Source organism: Hemibagrus wyckioides, linkage group LG23, assembly GCF_019097595.1.
Source record: "Hemibagrus wyckioides isolate EC202008001 linkage group LG23, SWU_Hwy_1.0, whole genome shotgun sequence".
Taxonomy (NCBI): Eukaryota; Metazoa; Chordata; class Actinopteri; order Siluriformes; family Bagridae; genus Hemibagrus; species Hemibagrus wyckioides.
The window spans coordinates 15,435,341-15,456,822 of NC_080732.1; the positions used below are offsets into that span (position 1 = coordinate 15,435,341).

The 21,482-nt window shown below is 38.1% G+C and overlaps 1 protein-coding gene across 1 annotated transcript in view; it reads right to left on the minus strand.

Annotated features, from left to right (window-relative positions):
• The window catches only part of myom3 (myomesin 3), a 59,743-nt gene extending 38,763 nt beyond the window's left edge, over positions 1-20,980 (minus strand). Inside the window, exons 1-7 of the mRNA XM_058375938.1 lie at positions 20,699-20,980; positions 13,973-14,086; positions 9,629-9,733; positions 2,072-2,225; positions 1,368-1,525; positions 1,026-1,118; positions 856-944 (exon numbers count right to left, since the gene is read on the minus strand). Of these exons, the coding sequence (XP_058231921.1) occupies positions 856-944; positions 1,026-1,118; positions 1,368-1,525; positions 2,072-2,225; positions 9,629-9,733; positions 13,973-14,079 (706 nt within the window). The 5' untranslated portion in view covers positions 14,080-14,086; positions 20,699-20,980. The remainder of the gene's footprint in view (positions 1-855; positions 945-1,025; positions 1,119-1,367; positions 1,526-2,071; positions 2,226-9,628; positions 9,734-13,972; positions 14,087-20,698) is intronic.
• Positions 20,981-21,482: the final 502 nt, after the last annotated feature.

Sequence of the window (21,482 nt, forward strand, 5' to 3'; positions counted from 1 at the left end):
TGATAGGAAATAATCTGATCTGGATCAAAAACGAATCTTTAAATGAAAGTGAAAAGCACCTGAAATACTAGCTGATGATAATGAGCGTCCTTATCGTTGGCCAGTTATCTGATCTAACATGCTAGCTTAATTTTTTGTTAATAGAATGTTTAAAAAGTCCTGTATGGCAAGAGCAATGATGCCATTTATTCCTCACAGGAAAACATTAAGGATTTGTTAGGAAAGATTCATTTTGGGAGATAATTTTCAGAATTTTTACTGTGATATTTTTGGCTGGTGGCATGGTGGCTTAGTGGTTAGCCCCCAGTGTCCTGGGTTCGAGTCTTGCTCCCGCTCACTGTGTGTGTGGAGTTTGCATGTTCTCCCCATGCTTGGTGGGTTTCCTCCCACAGCGCAAAGACATGCTACTAGGCTGATTGGAGTCTCTAAATTGTGTGTGTGTGTGTGCCCTGCGATGGGTTGGCACTCCATCCAGGGTGTATCCTGCCTTGATGCCTGAGATAGGCACAGGCTCCCCGTGACCTGAGTATAGATCGGATAAGCGGTACAGACAATGAAAAAAAAAAAAATTTTTTTGCCCATCAAGCCATAGCACCAAACATCAAGTTATTCAACTGCAACTCAATACAATTCTAACATCTATTTTTGAAGTAATGCCACTGAAGACCTGCCACATGTTAAGATAACGTGAACTTACAAAACTGTGATCGGAAAACACGTTTAAAATAAAAACTGACCAATGCTATTACTCAAACTAGACCTAAATGTCACAAATGACTCGAGTAAGAGCTAAAATTCCATTTAAACTTTAAATCAGCCCTTTAAAAAAAAAAATCAATAACCTCGATCACTCACAGTTCACTACAAGTGTAGCGTAGGTCGTTGCCTCGCCTAAGGAGCTTTTGGCCACCACTTTGTATTCTCCCGCATCAGCAGCACTACACCTGAGGAATAATTCACATCGGGGAAACTGTAAGTCATAATTGAAGTCTAGGCAGTCTCACTTATTTCAAGAGTATGATCACCTTCGAATCTCCAGACTGTTGAGGCCAAATTTCTGTAGCAGTTTGTAGTTCCAGGGTTGTGAGGACGCTGTCAGAGGAACACCATCTTTATACCTGGCATGAGGAGATGCATGTCATAAACACAAGATATACAGATATGTAAGTAACACAAATATACAGTATATTCATGGAGTTATAAAACTGAGGTGTGAAAGTTGCCAGAAGTCATTCGTAGCAACATCTGACAGGTTTTCCCAGTCTACAGAAACAGAAACTCCAGAGACTGGTTGAACTATTTCACCAAGTAAAGTCAATTGAACCTTTCTCATTTTTTCGGTTATGTAAAGCTTTATAACTCCTCACCAGGTGACATTCGGTGATGGACAACCCTCGACGGTGCAGGAAAGTGTGACAGCCATTCCCTCCCAGACGGTGTGGGGACGAAGAGGGATGGAAAAATCCGGAGTCTTCATGCTCAAATCATTCAGAAACTTCAGGTGTGTTGAAATCTTCCTTTCTGCCTGAGGGTGAAGATGAAATTTTGATCAAAGTCATGGCCTGTGAGAATCAGACAGAAGGCTGGAGGATGGAGGATGGAGGGAGAACACTTGGAGAAGAGTACCACTCTCAATGAACTGAGGGAAATGGGATTAAGCAAGATCTCCTTTCAATAATTCTAATAAATAATTGGTAAAGTTAACATTATAACGTAAGTTCGGGCTGCTAGTACAGTGTTTCTTGTAAAAGTTCTTGTTTTCTAGAAGGTTAATATCAAGTAAAAACACGAGGGATTTTCTTGTAAGCATCATCTCATTTGAACAATGCAGGCTAATTTCGACTTCTTTGAATTTGTTATTAGCAATTTTAATATTTGCACATTAAATATTCTTTTAGCTTTCATAGCACTGGGATTTAAACCAAGTCCTGAGGTACCACCATGCTGGTTTAACTCATTAGCAAATCATTAATTTATTCATGAGCTCCTCAGCTTGGAAACATTTCAAGCAGCAGGCTCTCCACAGGACTGAAAACCACCATTTACTGAGTTCACTCTATCTGAGCCTCACCTCTTTACGCAGCAACATGCGGTCCATGCGTTGACGGACCATGTGCTGGTTCCTGATCACCTCGATCTCCATTTTTTCTGCCTCATTACCAAACATGGTCCATTGGTCCCTCTCCCGGAGCTCATCGTTTTCCATGGTTTCCCTCAGGACCTCCCTGAGGAGCACAGACACATTTTTACCTCAGAATTTCTTTTTTATTGGAAGAAGAGTATATGCTGAAAAAAAATCTGAGGTGTTTCCACATGTAAAAACCTAAAAACAACCAAACCAACCTAATCACTTTGTGTTTAAGATGTTATCGATGCAAAAAGTCATCTCTAATTATTATTTCCTGCCTGAACCACCTAAAAAAGTCAGACAATATTTGGAGACAAATCCTAGACAATCCTAAAGAGTAATTGTAATAACACAATGATAGTGAATGACAAATTTGCTTAAAACGCTTCAATTGTGGTTGATACGTTTAATTTGGAAGCTTTGGAAACTAATTAAGAGCAGCTAGTCGAACGGCATCGTGGGTAACGTAGGAAAGCTTTAACCAGAGTGTAAATAGACCAAGAAAGAATTTTTTTTTCTGAACAAAATCGGCATCTTTAGTATTTAAAATGAGACTATATTCATATTGTAATGCCAAATTACTGCTGGAGGAAGGACTGTGAAATGAGAAAAGACGGGGAAACAAAGGCTCAGACTCAAGAGACATAACAACGCATAATGAGACATTGCAACATTTCACAGACGCAACAGCGTGTAAATAAACAAACCGATCGTGAACCAGTACAAAACAGGCGCACAAGGTGAGGTAATACATCAGTGACAGAAGGACAGAGATGAGACACAATGACAGACTTGAGACACAACAGAAACGAACACAAACATAAACCTGAGGAGCTTTTGCCATGGCGCGGAAGAGCAATCCATGAAATCTGTACCCTTTACATAATGTTCCCTTTACTTAAACTACAATTACATTTGGCATTATCCAGAGCGACTTACATTTTATCTCATTTTTATACAACTGAACAATTAAGGGCCTTGCTCAGGGGCCCAGTAGTGGACCTGGGATTTGAACAACTTTCCAATCAATAATCCACATCCCCATACAGGTCCATACACATTCATGTCCATCTTGAAAAATGTTCAACATGCTTCTATTAAAATATTTCTTACGTATTCAGTGATTCCGGTGCTAATTTGTTGGTTGCTTCAAACATATTGAAAATCATCAGGTTACTTGATTAGCTCCTGAAAACAGGAAATTTCTCAAGCACCATTTCCCAGCAATCTTCTACACCAGTAATGAGAAGTAATGGAGACGTTTCCCTAAACATTGGGACTCAAAGGTCCAGTGCAGCTAAACAACACAGCGGCTAGTTACAACAAGAAAGACATGTGGACATCTGTATTAGCATGAAATCTGAAAGCTTTGGAAACTATTTACCAGCAGGTAGACAAACGGCATTGTGGGTAACGTAGGAAACCTTGAACCACAGTGTAAATAGACCGATAATGAATTTTATTGCACAGTTGTTCTTAAAGAGGATGTTAATAATGAAGATTCATATACACTGTGTTCAGGATAAATCTTTACCTTTAAATGTTTTAATTTCTTCTCTGGAGTCCGCAGTTACTGTGTATGACGTTAGTAAAGTTGAAGATTTCAGCAATTCCTGTATCGTGATACTTCTTTATATTGGATAATAGTACTGAAATTATCAGAGGAATCATAGAGCTAGGCATAAAATGTAGTGTCTGAAGTAAAAATATGGTAGCTAGGAAATTGAGAGAGTTGAAATGTAATAAAAATACAACTTACAGTTAAAATGTACTCTAGATATTTACTCATATAAAGAGTCAGTTTGCTCAACACATATAGTGCTGAATACTGACATGTATGCACCACTATCTATACTACACTAGCTCTCTTTATTTAACATATTATTTAACAGTTTAGGTCAGATTTACACCAATCCCTCTTGAGATCACACTATTATTAGCATTGCATGTCATTTAACCCTGTGATTTCTTTTACCAGAGGGACGCTATAAATGAAAATAACAAGACGCTATAGGAATGCTATCTCAAGAATCCCCATTCAGGACTCGCACGTATCTTACCACATCTTTCTGTCTGACTGTATTAAGTAGACTATAAGGATGATTTGAGCTGCTTGAACTTTTCTGTTCTGAGACGAGTGCCGCGTGACATTTTTCCGCCTGTCACCGAGGAGCTCGCAAGGAGGTCGTCAAGTGCATGCTTCTGAATCCGGATTGGCCCGCATTCCCTTGAAAGGCCAAGGAGAAGTGGAGAAAAAGCTTCCTTAAATGATGGCAGTAGGAGTTCTTGTGGAGGAGGCTTCAGACGGTTTTAGCTGAAGTGCACACTTCACCACACTCGTTTCAGAGTACTTTGATTTCTCATTTATTCTATAATGCTAGTTATTCATCTGTTAACGCTGTTTAAGAATGTTTAAGTATAGATATTTTTTTACGTGAACGTTTTTTCTGCCTCACTGAATCTACATGTCAGAGCTTGCTGAACTTTAATAGAAACACCTATGTTTATAAATGTGTTCCTTCTTGAAATTATCCAATTATGAGGCTAAGGCATAAAAGCATGCAGACACAGGTCAAGAGCTTCATTTAATGCGAAATTATTTTGAGTATTTCAAGCTACTAAGGCTACAAAACCCATTGAAATTGGGACCGAAGATAGTAAATGACCAGGTGATGTTTTTTTTTTTAATTTTCAGCTGTCCAGTTTTTCAGTGAAGAAGATTCCTGTTCCTGTCATTAACACACAGCCCCCAGACTCCCTCTCTTCTAACATTTCATGATCAGTCATTGCTGAATTTTTTGTCACTGAATGTTTTTTAGTGGATTCATGCAAGGAGATTTTCAATTCTGCTAAAATCCTGCTGTTTTGTTTTTAACTTACATGGACATGAATACATTCATTACTTGAGGATGCCTCAGTCTTTATGTAGCCTGTAACATTTCATAATATACCATTATCTAACTTGCACACACAACTAGCGAGGCTACTGTACATAGAGTTTAAAAGGGATATACACAATAGTTTTACATTCAGTTTTAAAGGAAAATACAAAGGCTTGGGAATTTCAGATAAATATATATATATATATATTTTACTTTCTTTATGAAATAATACCAGTCCTTGCCGGTGGACAGGACTTTGGGAGAAAATATAGACACTTTATTATTTCTGAAATGTGTGCTGATACCGGTAAATATTGTGAATGCAGCTGTTCGTACATATTTAATGCTCTATTCTGGATTGGTGTCTGAAGCTAACAGTGCCAAAACGAGTGTTAGTATAAGGAAAGGAAAGCTAGAGAGATTTCAGGTGAGCTTGTGTGTGTCACAGTCACAGAGCTGTGCTTCTTTGAGGTATGAGATCTGGCTGCTGCTTATAGGATACCGCTGATGTGATTGAATATTCACTTTGATTTTGATCGTATTCCTCCCTCAAGTCTCTCTCCAGTAGCCTCGTCTGACTTTCATCACAGGCGTGCTCTCAACAAGCGCAACCTTCCGCTTTTACTCTCTCACACGGAAAAATCTATGCATTCTGCCTCTGCACGAGACAATGAATAGGTAGGAAAATAAGACGTGGTAGAACTCTGCACGAGGAAATTATATTCATATGAGAAAAAATTCAGAAGAGATGAGAGAGCCTTGACTTAACAATGAAACACAAGACAGTTCTTAAACATTCAGCCTGTAGTCTTCTGGGGTCTGCCTTTAGAATTCAATCTCATTTACTCTACATTCATCCTCACATCTTTCCTATAAACTCCTCATTCATCCTCACATCCTCCATTCAGTCTCCTTATTCATCCTCACATCCTCCATTCAGTCTCCTTATTCATCCTCACATCCTCCATTCAGTCTCCTTATTCATCCTCACATCCTCCATTCAGTCTCCTTATTCATCCTCACATCCTCCATTCAGTCTCCTTATTCATCCTCACATCCTCCATTCAGTCTCCTTATTCATCCTCACATCCTATTTAAAGTCTCCGTATTCATCTTCACATTCTCACATCCAGACTCCTCATTTATCCTCACATCCCAATTACAGACTTTTCATTCATTCTCACATCCCAATTACAGACTCGTTATTCATCCTCACATCCCAATTACAAACTCGTTATTCATCCTCACATCCCAATTACAGACTTTTCATTCATTCTCACATCCCAATTACAGACTTGTTATTCATCCTCACATCCCAGTTACAGACTTCATTCATCCTCACATCCCAATTACAGACTTCATTCATCCTCACATCCCAATTACAGACTCGTTATTCATCCTCACATCCCAATTACAGACTTTTCATTCATTCTCACATCCCAATTACAGACTTGTTATTCATCCTCACATCCCAGTTACAGACTTCATTCATCCTCACATCCCAATTACAGACTTCATTCATCCTCACATCCCAATTACAGACTCGTTATTCATCCTCACATCCCAATTACAGACTTCATTCATCCTCACATCCCAATTACAGACTTCATTCATCCTCACATCCCAATTACAGACTCCTTATTCATCCTCACATCCCAATTACAGACTCCTTATTCATCCTCACATCCCAATTACAGACTCCTTATTCATCCTCACATCCCAATTACAGACTCCTTATTCATCCTCACATCCCAATTACAGATGTCATTCATCCTCACATTCCAATTACAGACTTCATTCATCCTCACATCCCAATTACAGACTTCATTCATCCTCACATCCCAATTACAGACTCCTTAATCATCCTCACATCCCAATTACAGACTCCTTATTCATCCTCACATCCCAATTACAGACGTCATTCATCCTCACATCCCAATTACAGACTTCATTCATCCTCACATCCCAATTACAGACTTCATTCATCCTCACATCCCAATTACAGACTCCTTATTCATCCTCACATCCCAATTACAGACTCCTTATTCATCCTCACATCCCAATTACAGACTTCATTCATCCTCACATCCCAATTACAGACTTCATTCATCCTCACATCCCAATTACAGACTTCATTCATCCTCACATCCCAATTACAGACTTCATTCATCCTCACATCCCAATTACAGACTCCTTATTCATCCTCACATCCCAATTACAGACTCCTTATTCATCCTCACATCCCAATTACAGACTTCATTCATCCTCACATACCAATTACAGACTCCTTATTCATCCTCACATCCCAATTACAGACTCCTTATTCATCCTCACATCCCAATTACAGACGTCATTCATCCTCACATTCCAATTACAGACTCCTTATTCATCCTCACATCCCAATTACAGACGTCATTCATCCTCACATCCCAATTACACACTTCATTCATTCTCACATCCCAATTACAGACTTTTCATTCATCCTCACATCTCAATTATAGACTCCTTATTCATCCTCACATCCCAATTACAGACTTTTCATTCATCCTCACGTCCCAATTACAGACTCCTTATTCATCCTCACATCCCAATTACAGACTTTTCATTCATCCTCACATCCAAATTACAGACGTCATTCATACTCACATCCCAATTACAGACTCCTTATTCATCCTCACATCCCAATTACAGACTCCTTATTCATCCTCACATCCCAATTACAGACTCGTTATTCATCCTCACATCCCAATTACAGACTTCATTCATCCTCACATCCCAATTACAGACTCCTTATTCATCCTCACATTCTGTTCTACTCACATTCCCACACACTGTACAGACTCCTTCCTTACTGATCCTCACATCCTCCATACTGACTCCTCAATCATCTTCATTTTCTTGTTACAGACTCCACATTCATCTTCACATCCTCCATACAGTCTCCTTATTCATCCATTCATCTTTTATTCAGACTCATCATTCATCCTCACATCCTCCACACAGACTCATTCATCCTCACATCCCCTTTACAGACTTCTCATTCAACCTCAAATTCTCCATACAGACTCCTCATTCATCCATTCATCTTCTATTCACACTCTTCATTCATCCTCACATCCTCCATTCAGATTCACTCATCCTTACATCCCCTTTACAGACTCCTCATTCAACCTAAAATCGTCCATTCAGACTTCTGAATCAACTTCAGACCTCTCATTCATCCTCACATCCCATTTACAGACCCCCCCCATTCAATCTCAAATCCTCCACACAGACTCCTTATCCATCTATTCATCTTCAATTCAGACTTGTTATTTATCCTCACAGCCTCCATTCAAACTCCACACTCACCTTCACATTCTCCACACCGACCCCATTCATCCTTCAGCTCCCTACAGCCTCATTTATCCTAGCATCCTCCATACAACCTTATTCACCCTCACATCCTCCAGCGAAACTCCTCGTTCATCCTCACATCTTCTCTACAGTCTCCTTTTTCATTTGTAAACATTTCTCGTGGACATCCTCTCTATCGGCTCCTCATTCCCTCACTACTTATCATCCACAGAAAGGCTTTCAATTTTCGTTATTTTATTGTGTTCCGAGTCGCAGGTGTCTTGTCAGCCTTTTCAAAACAATTCGGTTAGAAAGTGTGACACTCAGGGAAAACATGGTGTACACTATGAGATGTCTTTCCCAGGAATCTAGTTTTTCATGTATTGCGTTTGTATTCAGTGCTGCTTTGATTCGTCCAGGATCGTGGCGTAGGTGTGCCAGTGTTAACAGACCTCATGCAAATATTGTCATAAATCCTGTCCTGATATTTTTAATCTATGGCAAGGGAAGACACACAATCAGGAGAGTAAATCAAACAGGTCAAGTAAAGCAAAGACGCAAATGTGAGCAGCTTTAGAGGAGAAGAGCCTGGGAACTGAGGGATATGGATTATAATTGGAGCAAATCAGTCAGTGTTTCTTTGTCCTGAGTGTTTGCTCTAACTGAAGTATTAGCTTTTAGCAACTCCTTAGGATTCTAGTGGCGTTCCATTTTTCCATTTATTTCATTTTGCTTAAACTTTTTAATGCCAAACAGCAGTGTCTTTGAGGAAGTAATGTACATATACTTGCTGTAAATTTTTATTGTGATTGAATTCACTGTTAGATCTGTAGAGACGTATGAGATTTCTTTTTCTTTAATGTGCACAAACAAATACAGGGTCGAGTAAATGTTTAGATCCTGCACATATGACTGTGTTTCAATATAAAGGTAAGCATGAATATTCAAACTGTAGCAGATGGGATTCTTTATTCATTATAGGGATAGGGTAGCCTATTATAACTCATTAGAATGCACAGATTAATACAAACCTGTGATTTGGCTTATAATTGGAATAGTGTCAGAGAAAATTAATCAACACCACCTGATCTAATCAGATTGAAGAAATCAGCTGCAACGTGGCAAAGAGACAATAGAAATTAAATGAAACATGTCATTAGGCAGAACAACAATAATGGCATATTTGGAGGCTGTTCAACAGAGTAATATTAATGGAATGAATCTAATTCTTGCTGACTTGGACACAGATTGGATAGCTGTGTGTGTTGAGGTGTTACAGTACCATGTCCTGTGCCGTGGCAACTTTGGATCCGGCAGAATCTCTTTGACAGACATGATGTCGCCGGAGATGATGGGATAGAACTCAGACAGGGAGGCCTCTTCATCACTAGGAGATAAAATAAAAAATAGAATTTAATGAGTAAAAATTGGCATCTTAGAATTGTACGTGTGTCCTTTAGTAGACTGTCCATGGTGTTTCCCCACCTTGTGCCCCGAATCCAAAGACTCCAGGTTTTCTGTAACCCTTATTATGGAGCCTTTTTCTAATTTTTCTAATGGATAGTCTTTCTATCATTTTTCATTTTTCAATTTTCACATCTGATAGTTTACAAAGCTCTCAAACAGAAATAGCAGACTTTATATATTTCACATGACAATGCATCATTGCCCAAGTAAAAATGTAATAATGTCTCAAAATGAATGTAATATTTTCTAATAAGAAGCAGGTTTTTATCCCCCCCAGAATGCTGATATGATTTTCTAATAACGCCAATATGTTTTTCTAATAATAATAATAATAATAATAATAATAATAATAATAAGAAATTTTCTCATAATCTCAAGACATGTATCCCGTGATAATGAGATACTGATGGAGGTTTATTTTTTTTCTTGAGTGGCAGCAATGTGCTTCTGTCATTTGGTACCTGCTGCAGGGCAGAAAGTGTAACTGCACTCAGAATCGGTTCACCTTACACAAATAACAGCGCAGCAAAAAAGAATACAGCTAGATGAACATAAGTAGATACACACACATGAATAGGTATCAACACACACACACACACACAGTTTTGAATTCGGGAGTTACAGTATTGACGTTCAAGTGTTCTCGGAAAAGCTGAATCAACAAAGCCTTCAGCAGCATCATTAGTAAAATCTGGGCCACATTTGTCATGATTTGGCTTTGTGTCCTCAGAGAGAGCTAACCTGAATAGAATACACTTACTTAAATAGACTCATCTCATTAAATAAGTTCTATTCGTGTTAGTTCTCCCTGCAGGCCTGGCTCGGAATATTCCACTTCAGTCCAGGAGAGGGAGCCGGGATCTTCTCCTGGACGTGCCACGTTACACCGAACTCTTATCGCTGATTACACCAGAGCTTTGAGGTTTTATTGCTGTTGCCTAAAAGACTGAAAGCTTTCTTAATGGAATCTGAAGGTGTGTAAACCGGTTACGCGGTCTGAAAAGCTGAGAGCAGGCAGGACGCTTCTTCTTCAGTAATTAATCAAGTAATTCATCTTCATGCTGTTGTTACAAAAGCTTATGGCTGAGGCACTGGGCATGCTCCAGCCATATTAATGTTCCCTGAGGTAGAGCACATGGGGTGGGAGAGAGAGAGAGAGAGAGAGAGAGAGAGATAAAGAACTAAAGACACAAACAAAAAAACAGAAAGAGAGAGAGAGAGAGAGAGAGAGAGAGAGAACAAGTGAGCAAGAAAGATGGAGAGTCAGAGAGACAGACAGACAGAGATAGATAGATAGATAGATAGATAGATAGATAGATAGATAGATAGATAGATAGATAGATAGGTCTAGGATAAAGGGTAAATTTAATTTGTAGACAAATTGTTCACCGAATGCTTCATGTTTATTATTATTATTATTATTATTATTATTATTATTATTATTATTATTATTATTTTAAATTAAAAGTCACTTCACTCCCTCAGCCCGGCTCCACACGGTAATAAGGCCAGACTTTCTGATTATCTGATTATGCCAGTCTACTTCTCCTGAGTCACATGTCAGACACTCATATTAACAAGCTGTAGCTCAAAAGGACATCTGACACAGTCACACAACACACACACACACACACACACACACGTTAAAGGTCACTTGTCTTGGTCTTGTGTGTAACACCACACCTACAAACAGAGCTTGATTTATTAAAGTCGCATTTCTAAACATCCGATCCTTGTAAGTCATAATATCAGACCTAGACATGATCTTCTCACACCAAGAACACACAAATAGTTGCATTTTTACTACATCGATTTTTTGGATTTCTTGCATTAACAGTCCCCTACAGCTACGGTAAGGTCCGCACTCTTCCATGCGTTCCCACAACAGACATTTTCTTCAATCTTTCTTCATTTCTTGCTGACGTACTTTTTCACATTACTGACTTGTTGAAGCATCAACCACAACCCTGATTTTCACCTAGAAAAATATTTACTATAATGTTTTTTAATTCATTGTTTGCTCACTGAATTGTTCTGTACACTGCAGCTCCATAATAACATGAAACTCCCACCACCATGCTTCACAGTTTTGTTAATTGATGTCCAGGGCCTTTTTTGCTTCCAAGTGTGCTGCAAAAGTCTTTTGTCTCAATGGTCCAAAGAATATTGTTAATAATCTAGGTGTGTTTTGTTTGTTTGCTGCAAACCTGAGGCATTTGTTTTCTATTTCATTTGTTTTGGAGCAGCGTTTCTGTCAGTTCCTTTATTACCAACAGAGAAAGCTAATGGTTTGGGGCTATATTGCTGCCCTGGAAAGCTTGCTAGATACCGAAGTAAACATCAAGCCATAAAATCAGTGCTAGTGATATTTTTAAACATTTGTCTTAAAGCCATCAACAGAAGGATGATGTAAAACTCACGGGAGAGCTACAAATCCAATGGCAAAATTTAACCATAGAGAAGAATATGCAAATGAAAAGATGCCCTTATTTATGTGACCCCCAAGAACAGACAGATTTATGACATTGGTGGAACATAGTAATCTTCTTTTAGCAGAGCTCTATCATTACATGACCTTCCTTATAATTGAATGAAGACACGGAGGACACACTTTATCACACACTCGGTCGTGGAATTTGGTCGAGAATAAGGCGTAATAATCTTCTTATTTCGTACTGCTAATTATAAACAAACGTATACATAATAGACAGCATGCACGGGGTCAAATGAAGCAGAACACACCTAGACATGTGTCCGTTTTACCCTCACGTCACCGCTCGGCAAAGATAATGAAGAGGGAACCACCTTCCCCTGGACTTGTTTTTGCTTGTAATAATGGATACGGTTATCCTCAGTGAAAACTTCGCCTGTGGCTTGAAATGTGACAACAGAGGAACAGGTGAGCAGAAAAGCAGAAGTCCGTACACTCGATTCAGAAGCACAGAGAAGTTGAGGTAGGCAGAAAAATGGGGAGAAAAGAGGAAGTTCTTAAGGCTTGGTTTTGTAACGTGAGATTTGTAGTGTAAACACTGCAGACCTAAGAGCCAGCTAGGTCAGTTATTATCCACCCTGAAAGCCAAATCCTACTTTACAGGGGAAGCTCACAGCTTTAAACAATAGCAGGTATCATCTGTTTTGAAGTGTGTTATTGTGTGGCTTTGAAACGGTAACATGTTTATTGCTCTTTCGAACAGATGAGCACAATGATACCGTGACTCCATAGATAATGGGTTGGCTATGAGGCAAGCATCTAATGACATTATTCTTGCTATCAGTGACACGTGTCTGTGTAAGCAAATCCAAACGTTTCTCAATGTTGACTTAAATGAACAGCTATAAACCTAATTACACGTCACATAAAACTTCCGACTCTCTGAGGTAACTCGCCATATATACACTGCCATGCCAAAAGTTGGGAAATTTCCTTGTTTTTCAGTTCCACTTCTGTTCTGGTTCGAAGCAGTTTGCACTGATCTATGAAGATAGTTAGCTCATAAGTTCTTCACATGAAAAGAAAGAAAGTTTTCCCTTTCTGGTCATTTCGAGCCTGAAAACAAACCCACAACTCATGATGCTTCAGATACTAAACTAACCTAAAGAAGACCACCTTTATTGCTCCCTTAATCAGTACAACAGTTTTCAGCTGTGCTAGCACAATAGCAAAAATAATCAATTAGCCTGATAAAATAATTAACTTTAAAGGATTAGCAAAAATAACATGAGACTGAAACAGAGGACTGATGGTTGCTGATAACGGGTCTCTGTGCGACAGTGTAGACCTTTCCAAGGTAGTGTATATACGTACATGCCGTATTTATCCTGCGCATGTGTTTATAAAGCTTATTAATCTGCCCTCTAAACAAGTGCCCCTGGATTGAATGTGATACATCCCAGAATAACCCAGCCAGCACTAGGGCCTTAGTGGAACCATGGTGTAGCTCTGGTGTAATAATTTCTTTCTATTTTGAATCAAATCGCTATTAAAACAAATTTGGCCCCTGAAAAAAAAACCCAACAACCCAGAATGAGCTACATTGAGGATAAGTCATGTGACACTTAAACAGCCAATAAGACACACAGCATCCGTGCCACTGTTATGATGCATTATCTTGTGATGATGATGATGACGAGTCCGAGAAGGTGGAAATCAAAGCTGTACCTGGATTTAAATTTACTCTTCTTGAGCTGAGAGGACAGCTCCATGCTGTGAGCCATCTGCGCCTTCTCCTCCTCCTGGCACCGGAACGTCACCATTTTAGTCGCCATGTTAAACCTGTGAAAGAGGAGAACAGTTCAGTTATGTTGGTTACTATGGCAACACATTGTGTTGGTTACTATGACATAGTGCTAGCATAACTACCACCGTTAAACATCACCATTAAAGTCCTCTACAACTTTGTAAGAATTCGGGGCAATTTTCTTCTTATTATTATAATACGCTTACTTGCCACTTTAATAGGAACACCTGTACATTTGCAGCAGTGCCATTGCAAACGCATTTAGGAGTTAAGGACGTTGCACAAGGGTGGCAGCTTGGTAATGGTGGGATTTGATCTCATAATTTTCTGATAAGAAGGGCAATGGCTTTACCACTTCCCCTGTACACCTTCACATTCATGCAGTTATCCCAAATTTTGCAACACTGGCAGAAGTAAATGCATACAGACACAGACTCAGGTAATTTTTACACCAAACCTCAGAATGGAAGAAAACAAGCAGGTTTGAATATCTGAGAAACTCCTGAACTTGTCCATTTTCACACATAGCAGTCGGTAGAGTTTAAATAGTCATGGCGCAAAAAACAAAAAACATCCAGTGAGATGTAATACTGTTTGGTGTTTGATGAGCGAGATCAGAGGAGGATGCCCAGACAGGAGCTCAAATAAACACTAGAATGGACAACTTGGACAACGTGGATGTGGATGAGCAACAAGAGCAGAAGGTCACGTCAGGTTCTGCTCCTGTCAGCCTGGTTCCATATACCTCACTGCAACTGGACGGACGAAGATTGGAAAAAGACCAGCTGATGTTATTAATAGGTTGAACAGGTGTTCCTGTGGTCAGAGAGTGTACAGTATACTGTGTGTGTGTGTGTGTGTACACATTCTGTTGGCAAAAGTTCAGGTTGGCATCTGTTCAGGTAAATGATTTCATAATTTCTTTTTGCTGTTCTAAATTTAGTTTAGTACTCATAGTATTCTTCCATTTTTTTGTATGTTATATTGCTTATTCAATTCAATTTATTTGTATAGCACTTTTAACAATCCCCATTGTCTCAAAGCAGCTCTAGAGAAGTACAGAAGTATTGTATAATAACAGAAACATATAATAACACTTTAAATTAAGTTACTATTTATCTAACATTTATCCCTAATGAGGCAACGGTGGCGAGGACAAACTCCCTGAGATGATATGAGGAAGAAACCTTGAGAGGAACTAAACACAGAAGGGAACCTCATCCTCATTTGGGTGACACTGGACAGTAAATATATATATCTACAGTATCTACAAATCTATGCTACTAAAGTAAGCTATTTAATCCATTTCTGAAGTGAATGGTTTTCTATTTCTTTTCTAGCAGCAATCTCTCGCTAGCATTTTTACTATTTTAATATATACGCCATTTTATCACAGCATCCAATTAATTGCACATACACTCCTTTCTATCTCTAATTTTTCTAACTCCTGCTAAAGCTATTAGAAAGAATTAGCAAAGCGACTAGCCATTGATGATCAGATGTGTCTAATGATGTAAAAAAAAAAAGTAGGTATCCGGGTTATTAGCCTGTAGCTGCTGTGCTGTTTTCGCTGTGTTAGCAGAGACACAGAGCATAGTGAAGCTTATTTCTGAAACCTGAAGTGGACAGAACAGGAAGTGGAAGCAATCAAATGCTCATAAACCGCAATTTCACCTTATTTGCTAGGCACAATGTGGCCCTTTGTGAAAATGTTCCACTTTTTCATTCCTACTATCTATTACCGCAATTTTCATCCAAGGAGACGCTACTGCTAATCAAGTGATCGAGTCGAGATTTTTATGATTGAATTGTAGTTAAGGGCTTGTGTTTCAAACCATGTTGACATGCTAACGCTAATACACACAATACTTTTGTTGTGTAAGTTCACTTTAAATCTGTCCATTTTTGCTTTACCAGATCAAAGCTCATGTCACGTTCTTGAAGTGTGGATAATTCCACAGATCTAGAAGACAACGGGTTCAAGTGAAGTTTAACGCGAGCTCCAAAGCTGAGTTAATGCTACGCATGCATGGCTGGTCTCGTTCGCCATGAACAGATGATTAAACGTCTCGCTTTTATAGCTGTCTCGAGTAATTTGTTTGCAGAGATTTTGCTGGAGATTTTTGGGGGGTTTAAACATTTTGTTTTGACAGGGATGATGTAGCGTTAATGCTACTGGGAATCAGCATGGCATTGTCATGACCCAACAATGTGCTAAGTAAACATAATCAATTACAGAAAGCAGCTGTGGCTGAAATGGGATTTTTTTTTTTACCCTTCTCAAAATTCTGACACCAGCATCCAGTGTTGGTTGTGTGCCAGCAGTGGCTAACATGATTAAAATAAAATTTCAGGATATATTTCAGGAATTAAATTATGGATGAACTGCAAGGCGACGTTATCTCTGGCTTAATAACAAACCTGCATAAAATATTTTTATTTCAGTTTTTTCTCTTTTAACAATTTACATCATTTTAACACTTAGCTTAAAATGCAAGTATTTATCAGAACTCAAAGCTTCCAAAAAACAAACTCTGATAGCAAAATAATTTGTTGTAAGATTCTAAACAGGGATCCCGAAGAAATACTCAAACAATCTACTCTTTGTTGTTAAGTGTTACTTACAGAAACTTTAGAAATGGTCACACGAACAGTATATGCTATACAGCTAGCAATGTTAAGTCTGTACATTTTTTACTAATTATTTTGTGTCAGGATTTTTATTTATTTATTTATTTATTTATTTGTTTGTTTGTTTATTTATTTATTTATTTATTTATTTATTTATTTATTTATTTATTAACTATTTTCTGGTTGCTTGTTGTTATTATTATTATTATTATTATTATTATACATTTAACCTAATTATTATTAAATTATACATTTGTATTTCTTTAATTAATTACTTAATTAATTCTATTTTTTAAATGTTTTTTTTGGCTGTTTTGAGAACATTGAATTATTTAAAATTATAATTAAATTTAAAATTAAATAAAAAATGTCAATATAAAATTGTTTTCAGAGAAACATTACTCTTACATCATTCTAATCTTAGGTAACTGGGTAGCTAGAACATTTATGGACTTGAATAAAAATCAAAAACCGATGTGAACTACTGAAATAAGTCACAGTCAATTTTTAGGAGGTTATTTTTAATACATTGCTAGGAATTTGCTCAGATGGGGATCAGTCAGGAATGTCTTCTTCTACGAGACCCGACACACACTCAAGGATGAATCAAAATCTCTCTTCTTTAATGATCTCAGTGTATATCCAAGCGTTCTCGCACAAGGTTAGAGGAAAAAAAGGGAGAAAAGGAAAGTAGAAACAAAGGAGCAGTCACGCTCACCTGGTTATCTCTGTCCTTCTGTCGGAGCTAAAACAAGCACAATAAGAACTTAACAATTAACAGGAGACAACTTGTTTGAAGGTCACACGCTATAACGACGAATCACAAATCATAAATAACAGCCTGTTAGAATGAGAGGCCTATTTTAACTCTTTTCCCCAGAGGCCAAAACATGGAATTTGCTCCTGTTTAGTTGTGTCCATGTTCACCATTGAATGTCACTGTCATGTTCCACTCCACAGTGGTGGTTAATATGAAGCTCATATGAAAGTAGACACTCAGGGTTGTTTTAAAAAGTCAATTTCAGACAATCTGAAAACAGGAAAGTAAATAAATGAGAAGCAAACCTGATCTCATTAAAATCTCAGATAAAAAAAAAAAATTAAATAAGTAAAGGAGATGTGGCTGGAGTTCTATCAGTTACATAGGAATGAAATTGTAAGAAAAGGTACAAATGAAAACTCCGCCCCCATCTCTAATGTTCACTGCCATAAACTTGAAACTCATATGAAAGTAGTAAGTATTTGTAGTGTCAGTATTTCCGTTTTTCGCTAGCCTACTATGGGCAATATATCCATCGAAAAGTTCCAAAGAAACAAAAAATCGATATTTTTTTCACACCAACGTTTCTGTCTTCAAAGTACATGGTGATATCAAACCCATTTCTACTCTCTGAGATGCCCCAAGTGCTTGTTCATAAACATCGAACATTTGAATGACTTCATCCACTAAAATTCTGTGTACGGTTATCCAACAGAGGGAAAAACACACTGAGCGCACAACTGATTCATTTTATATCAGATCTGCGGCGATAAGAAAATTCATTTGTTTATACTGATTGAAAATATCCAATATGTCCAATATTTGTATTCTGGATGGCTAGATAACTAGATTTGCATGCTTAGCTTGATTGTTGTTGTCCCCCAGGGTTAGACTCTGGGTCGCTTGTTGTTCATTGTTCTGCTCACACTATCGACAGTTATGAGTGACTTAAAAGCAAGAATATGAGCCTTCAAAAAACCCTGAAGGTTTGTCCTGTGAACATTACCGTATCAGCCGCTATTACAAGGGATGTGATAGAGAAAACAGACAGAATTCTAGGAGCCAGAGAGATAAAAACACCCCTTAAACACCCCTTTGTGGCCTGTTGAGTGAATAATACTTCATTAGTTCGGGTCTACAGTGCTGCCCACTGTGCTCTCACAATCATTAATCACATGAGGCATTTGGGATACACACACACACACACACACACACACACACACATGCATACACTCAGCAAAACTAGGCCACTTTTGAAGGATGACTTCATTTACAGTGAACTCGCAGCCACCACCTGTGTTACTATCACCTGAAGAGTGCATTGTGGTTTTTTCCCCCCTCTTTCTATTGTCCTATCCACTTCCTTCATATTATCCAATCGAGTGCACAAATGCTGGATATCTACAGGGACAGGACGAAGGAGATGAAAATACACCACGCTAGAGGGAACGGGGATAAATCAGACTCGTTTTACTGGAAGATTTATGACAGAAATTGTGAAAAATAAGCCACTTCAGGGTGGAGAAGCATGATTTGTCTTGTAATGCTAGAGATATCGAGACATGGACTTGAATCATAGGCTGTGTGGAGTCTATTATTCTGATCTTGGCTGAGACTAAGAGAGAGCTTTCAAAGAGAAAAAAAAAGTTGACTGAGGTGGGGATTAAAAAACCCTGCGTTTCTAAAACCTCTAGCCTCTCATGTCAACACATGACTGTCGTTATGCTAGGCAAGATAAACGTTTCTCACAGGATACGGCAATGCTGTTAATTCTCAAATCTGATTGGTCAGAATGTCTTGATTCATGAGCTTGTATCAATTTCATTTGCCAGGCAAATTACAGTTTTATATAAAAGTTCGCATAAACATATGTACATTTCTCAGCAGCAAACACAACGACTTCTATGTTGAAAACGATCCGATTTTTTTTATCAGGTTTTGTTGTTGTGAGGAAATTTATTTAGTTAATCTACGATTTTTGGAAGAGAAAACTACTATTTACTGTAAGAGAAAGAAAAAAAAGGTAGAGGATCACCTGTTTATGTAACTAGAAATAGATAGAAAGTATAAAATGCATAAAAAATAAAGAATTTGACAGAAGTATAAGAGGAATAGGACATGCTGTTATTGGGAAATAATCAACATCAGGCCTCCTTAAACCATCTGCGATTGATTAGCTTCTTATGACACCATGTCCCCAAGTGTTTTATTCCTTATCTATTCGACTTACGTAATATTATCACATGGACTTCAGAATAGTTTTATTTTTTACTGTGTATTTGAACTGATATAGTTTTAACCCTTTTTACCAGTACTCTAGTGTTCAATTGACATTTTTCAATCAGTTTAAACAGATTTTCTGGCTGTGATTTTGATATAAAATGAGTTATAAACACCTCCAAATTTTTAGGTGCTTATGAACAAACACTTGGGGCATCGCAGAAATGGGTTTGATATCACCATTTCCTTTACCTTTACCGTTTTTGTGTATTTGGAACTGTTCGCTGAATATATTGCCCCTGATAGGTTAGGAAAAAATCAGAAAATCTTATGAAAAACTACAAATGCTTAAAAGAGTCTACTTTCATATGAGCTTCATATTAACCACCACTGCGGAGTGTGACATAACGAAGACGTTCAATGCTGAACATGGAGACAATTCCACATTTTGGTCTCTGGTACTTAGAAATGATAACATTAGAGTTGGGGGCAGAGTTTTCATTTGTACCTTTTCTTCTAACTTCATTCATATCTAACTGATTTTATTTTTATTTATTTTTCCCCTCCCCTTTCTCTGTTTTTCTTCTTTTGTAAAGCTGCTTTGAGACAATGTTCATTGTAAAAGGCGCTATACAAAATGAATTGAATTGAATTGAATGTAACTTCAGCCACATCACCTTTGCTTGTTTTACTGTCCTCGTTTCAGATGTTCTAAATGTGACCTTCCATTTACTTTCCAGTAATTTTTTTATGATAAAAAATGCTTTATTCTGTACATTTGACCTGTAGTGTTTTTGTAAAAATTACACTATTTATTTAGTTTATTTACCGGCATATTGTAAATCTTGAAAAGAACTTCAAATCATGTCCTGTAATAAGAAAATTATAAGTTTACACCAATTAGTAGAGGCATGCAATATTTATGTTCATGTCTGTCATTACAGAAGGTTAATAATTTCAGGGTCACTAAGATGAATGTTACTCGTACAGTACGTCGTGTCTGGGAAGGAGAAGGGCTAATTAAAATGCGACTCACGTTTGTCAGGAGCGAATCTGCAGGACTATTACATCCACAATGTGTCCTTCTTTTTCTCCTCTATTTTACTTCCAGGGTTTTTCTCTCTGCCCCCGTATCACCCTGCGCAAATGTGTGTGTGTGTGTGCCTGAGAAGGACAGAAAGAGGGTGACCCCCTGGACAGACAGTGTCCTTAACTGACAGAATGCAGTCTGAACAAAGCAGCCTCCACCTCACGGTAGTAAATATAGACCAAGGTCTAACACACACTGGTCAATTCAACTCATCCGTATAGACTTACAGATGACACAATGGGACAATACAGCGAGGACTTCTGAGAGCACGGGGGATTTAAAGCCAACAACCAGCTCCGGGTCTGTCTGACCGGCGATACAGTTGTGCATCGGGATTAAGAAAGGATTACACTGCGTAGCACATGGTGTGTGATGAATAATGGCAGGGTTTTCCTGTCTAGATTTAGTCAATCGTTCCCTTTCCTCAGACTCAGCTCAAAGCTAAATGTGTCTAAATATCCATTTGTTAGATTTACACTTATACAAAGAAACTGCGATCAGATATCATCAGATGCTTATGTGGATAATTAACCTCGCTAAGTACATAAGAATTGATGTAGAAGTCAAACGAATTTAAGTAAATAATGAAAATGTAAATGAAAGATGAAAAAAAAAAGGCTAATACTACAGTTAGCATGTCATCAATATGGCATGTGGCGCACTCAAAAATCACCAGACACTCACCTGGGCCAGTAATATGGCTAAATATTATTATATATACACATAAGAA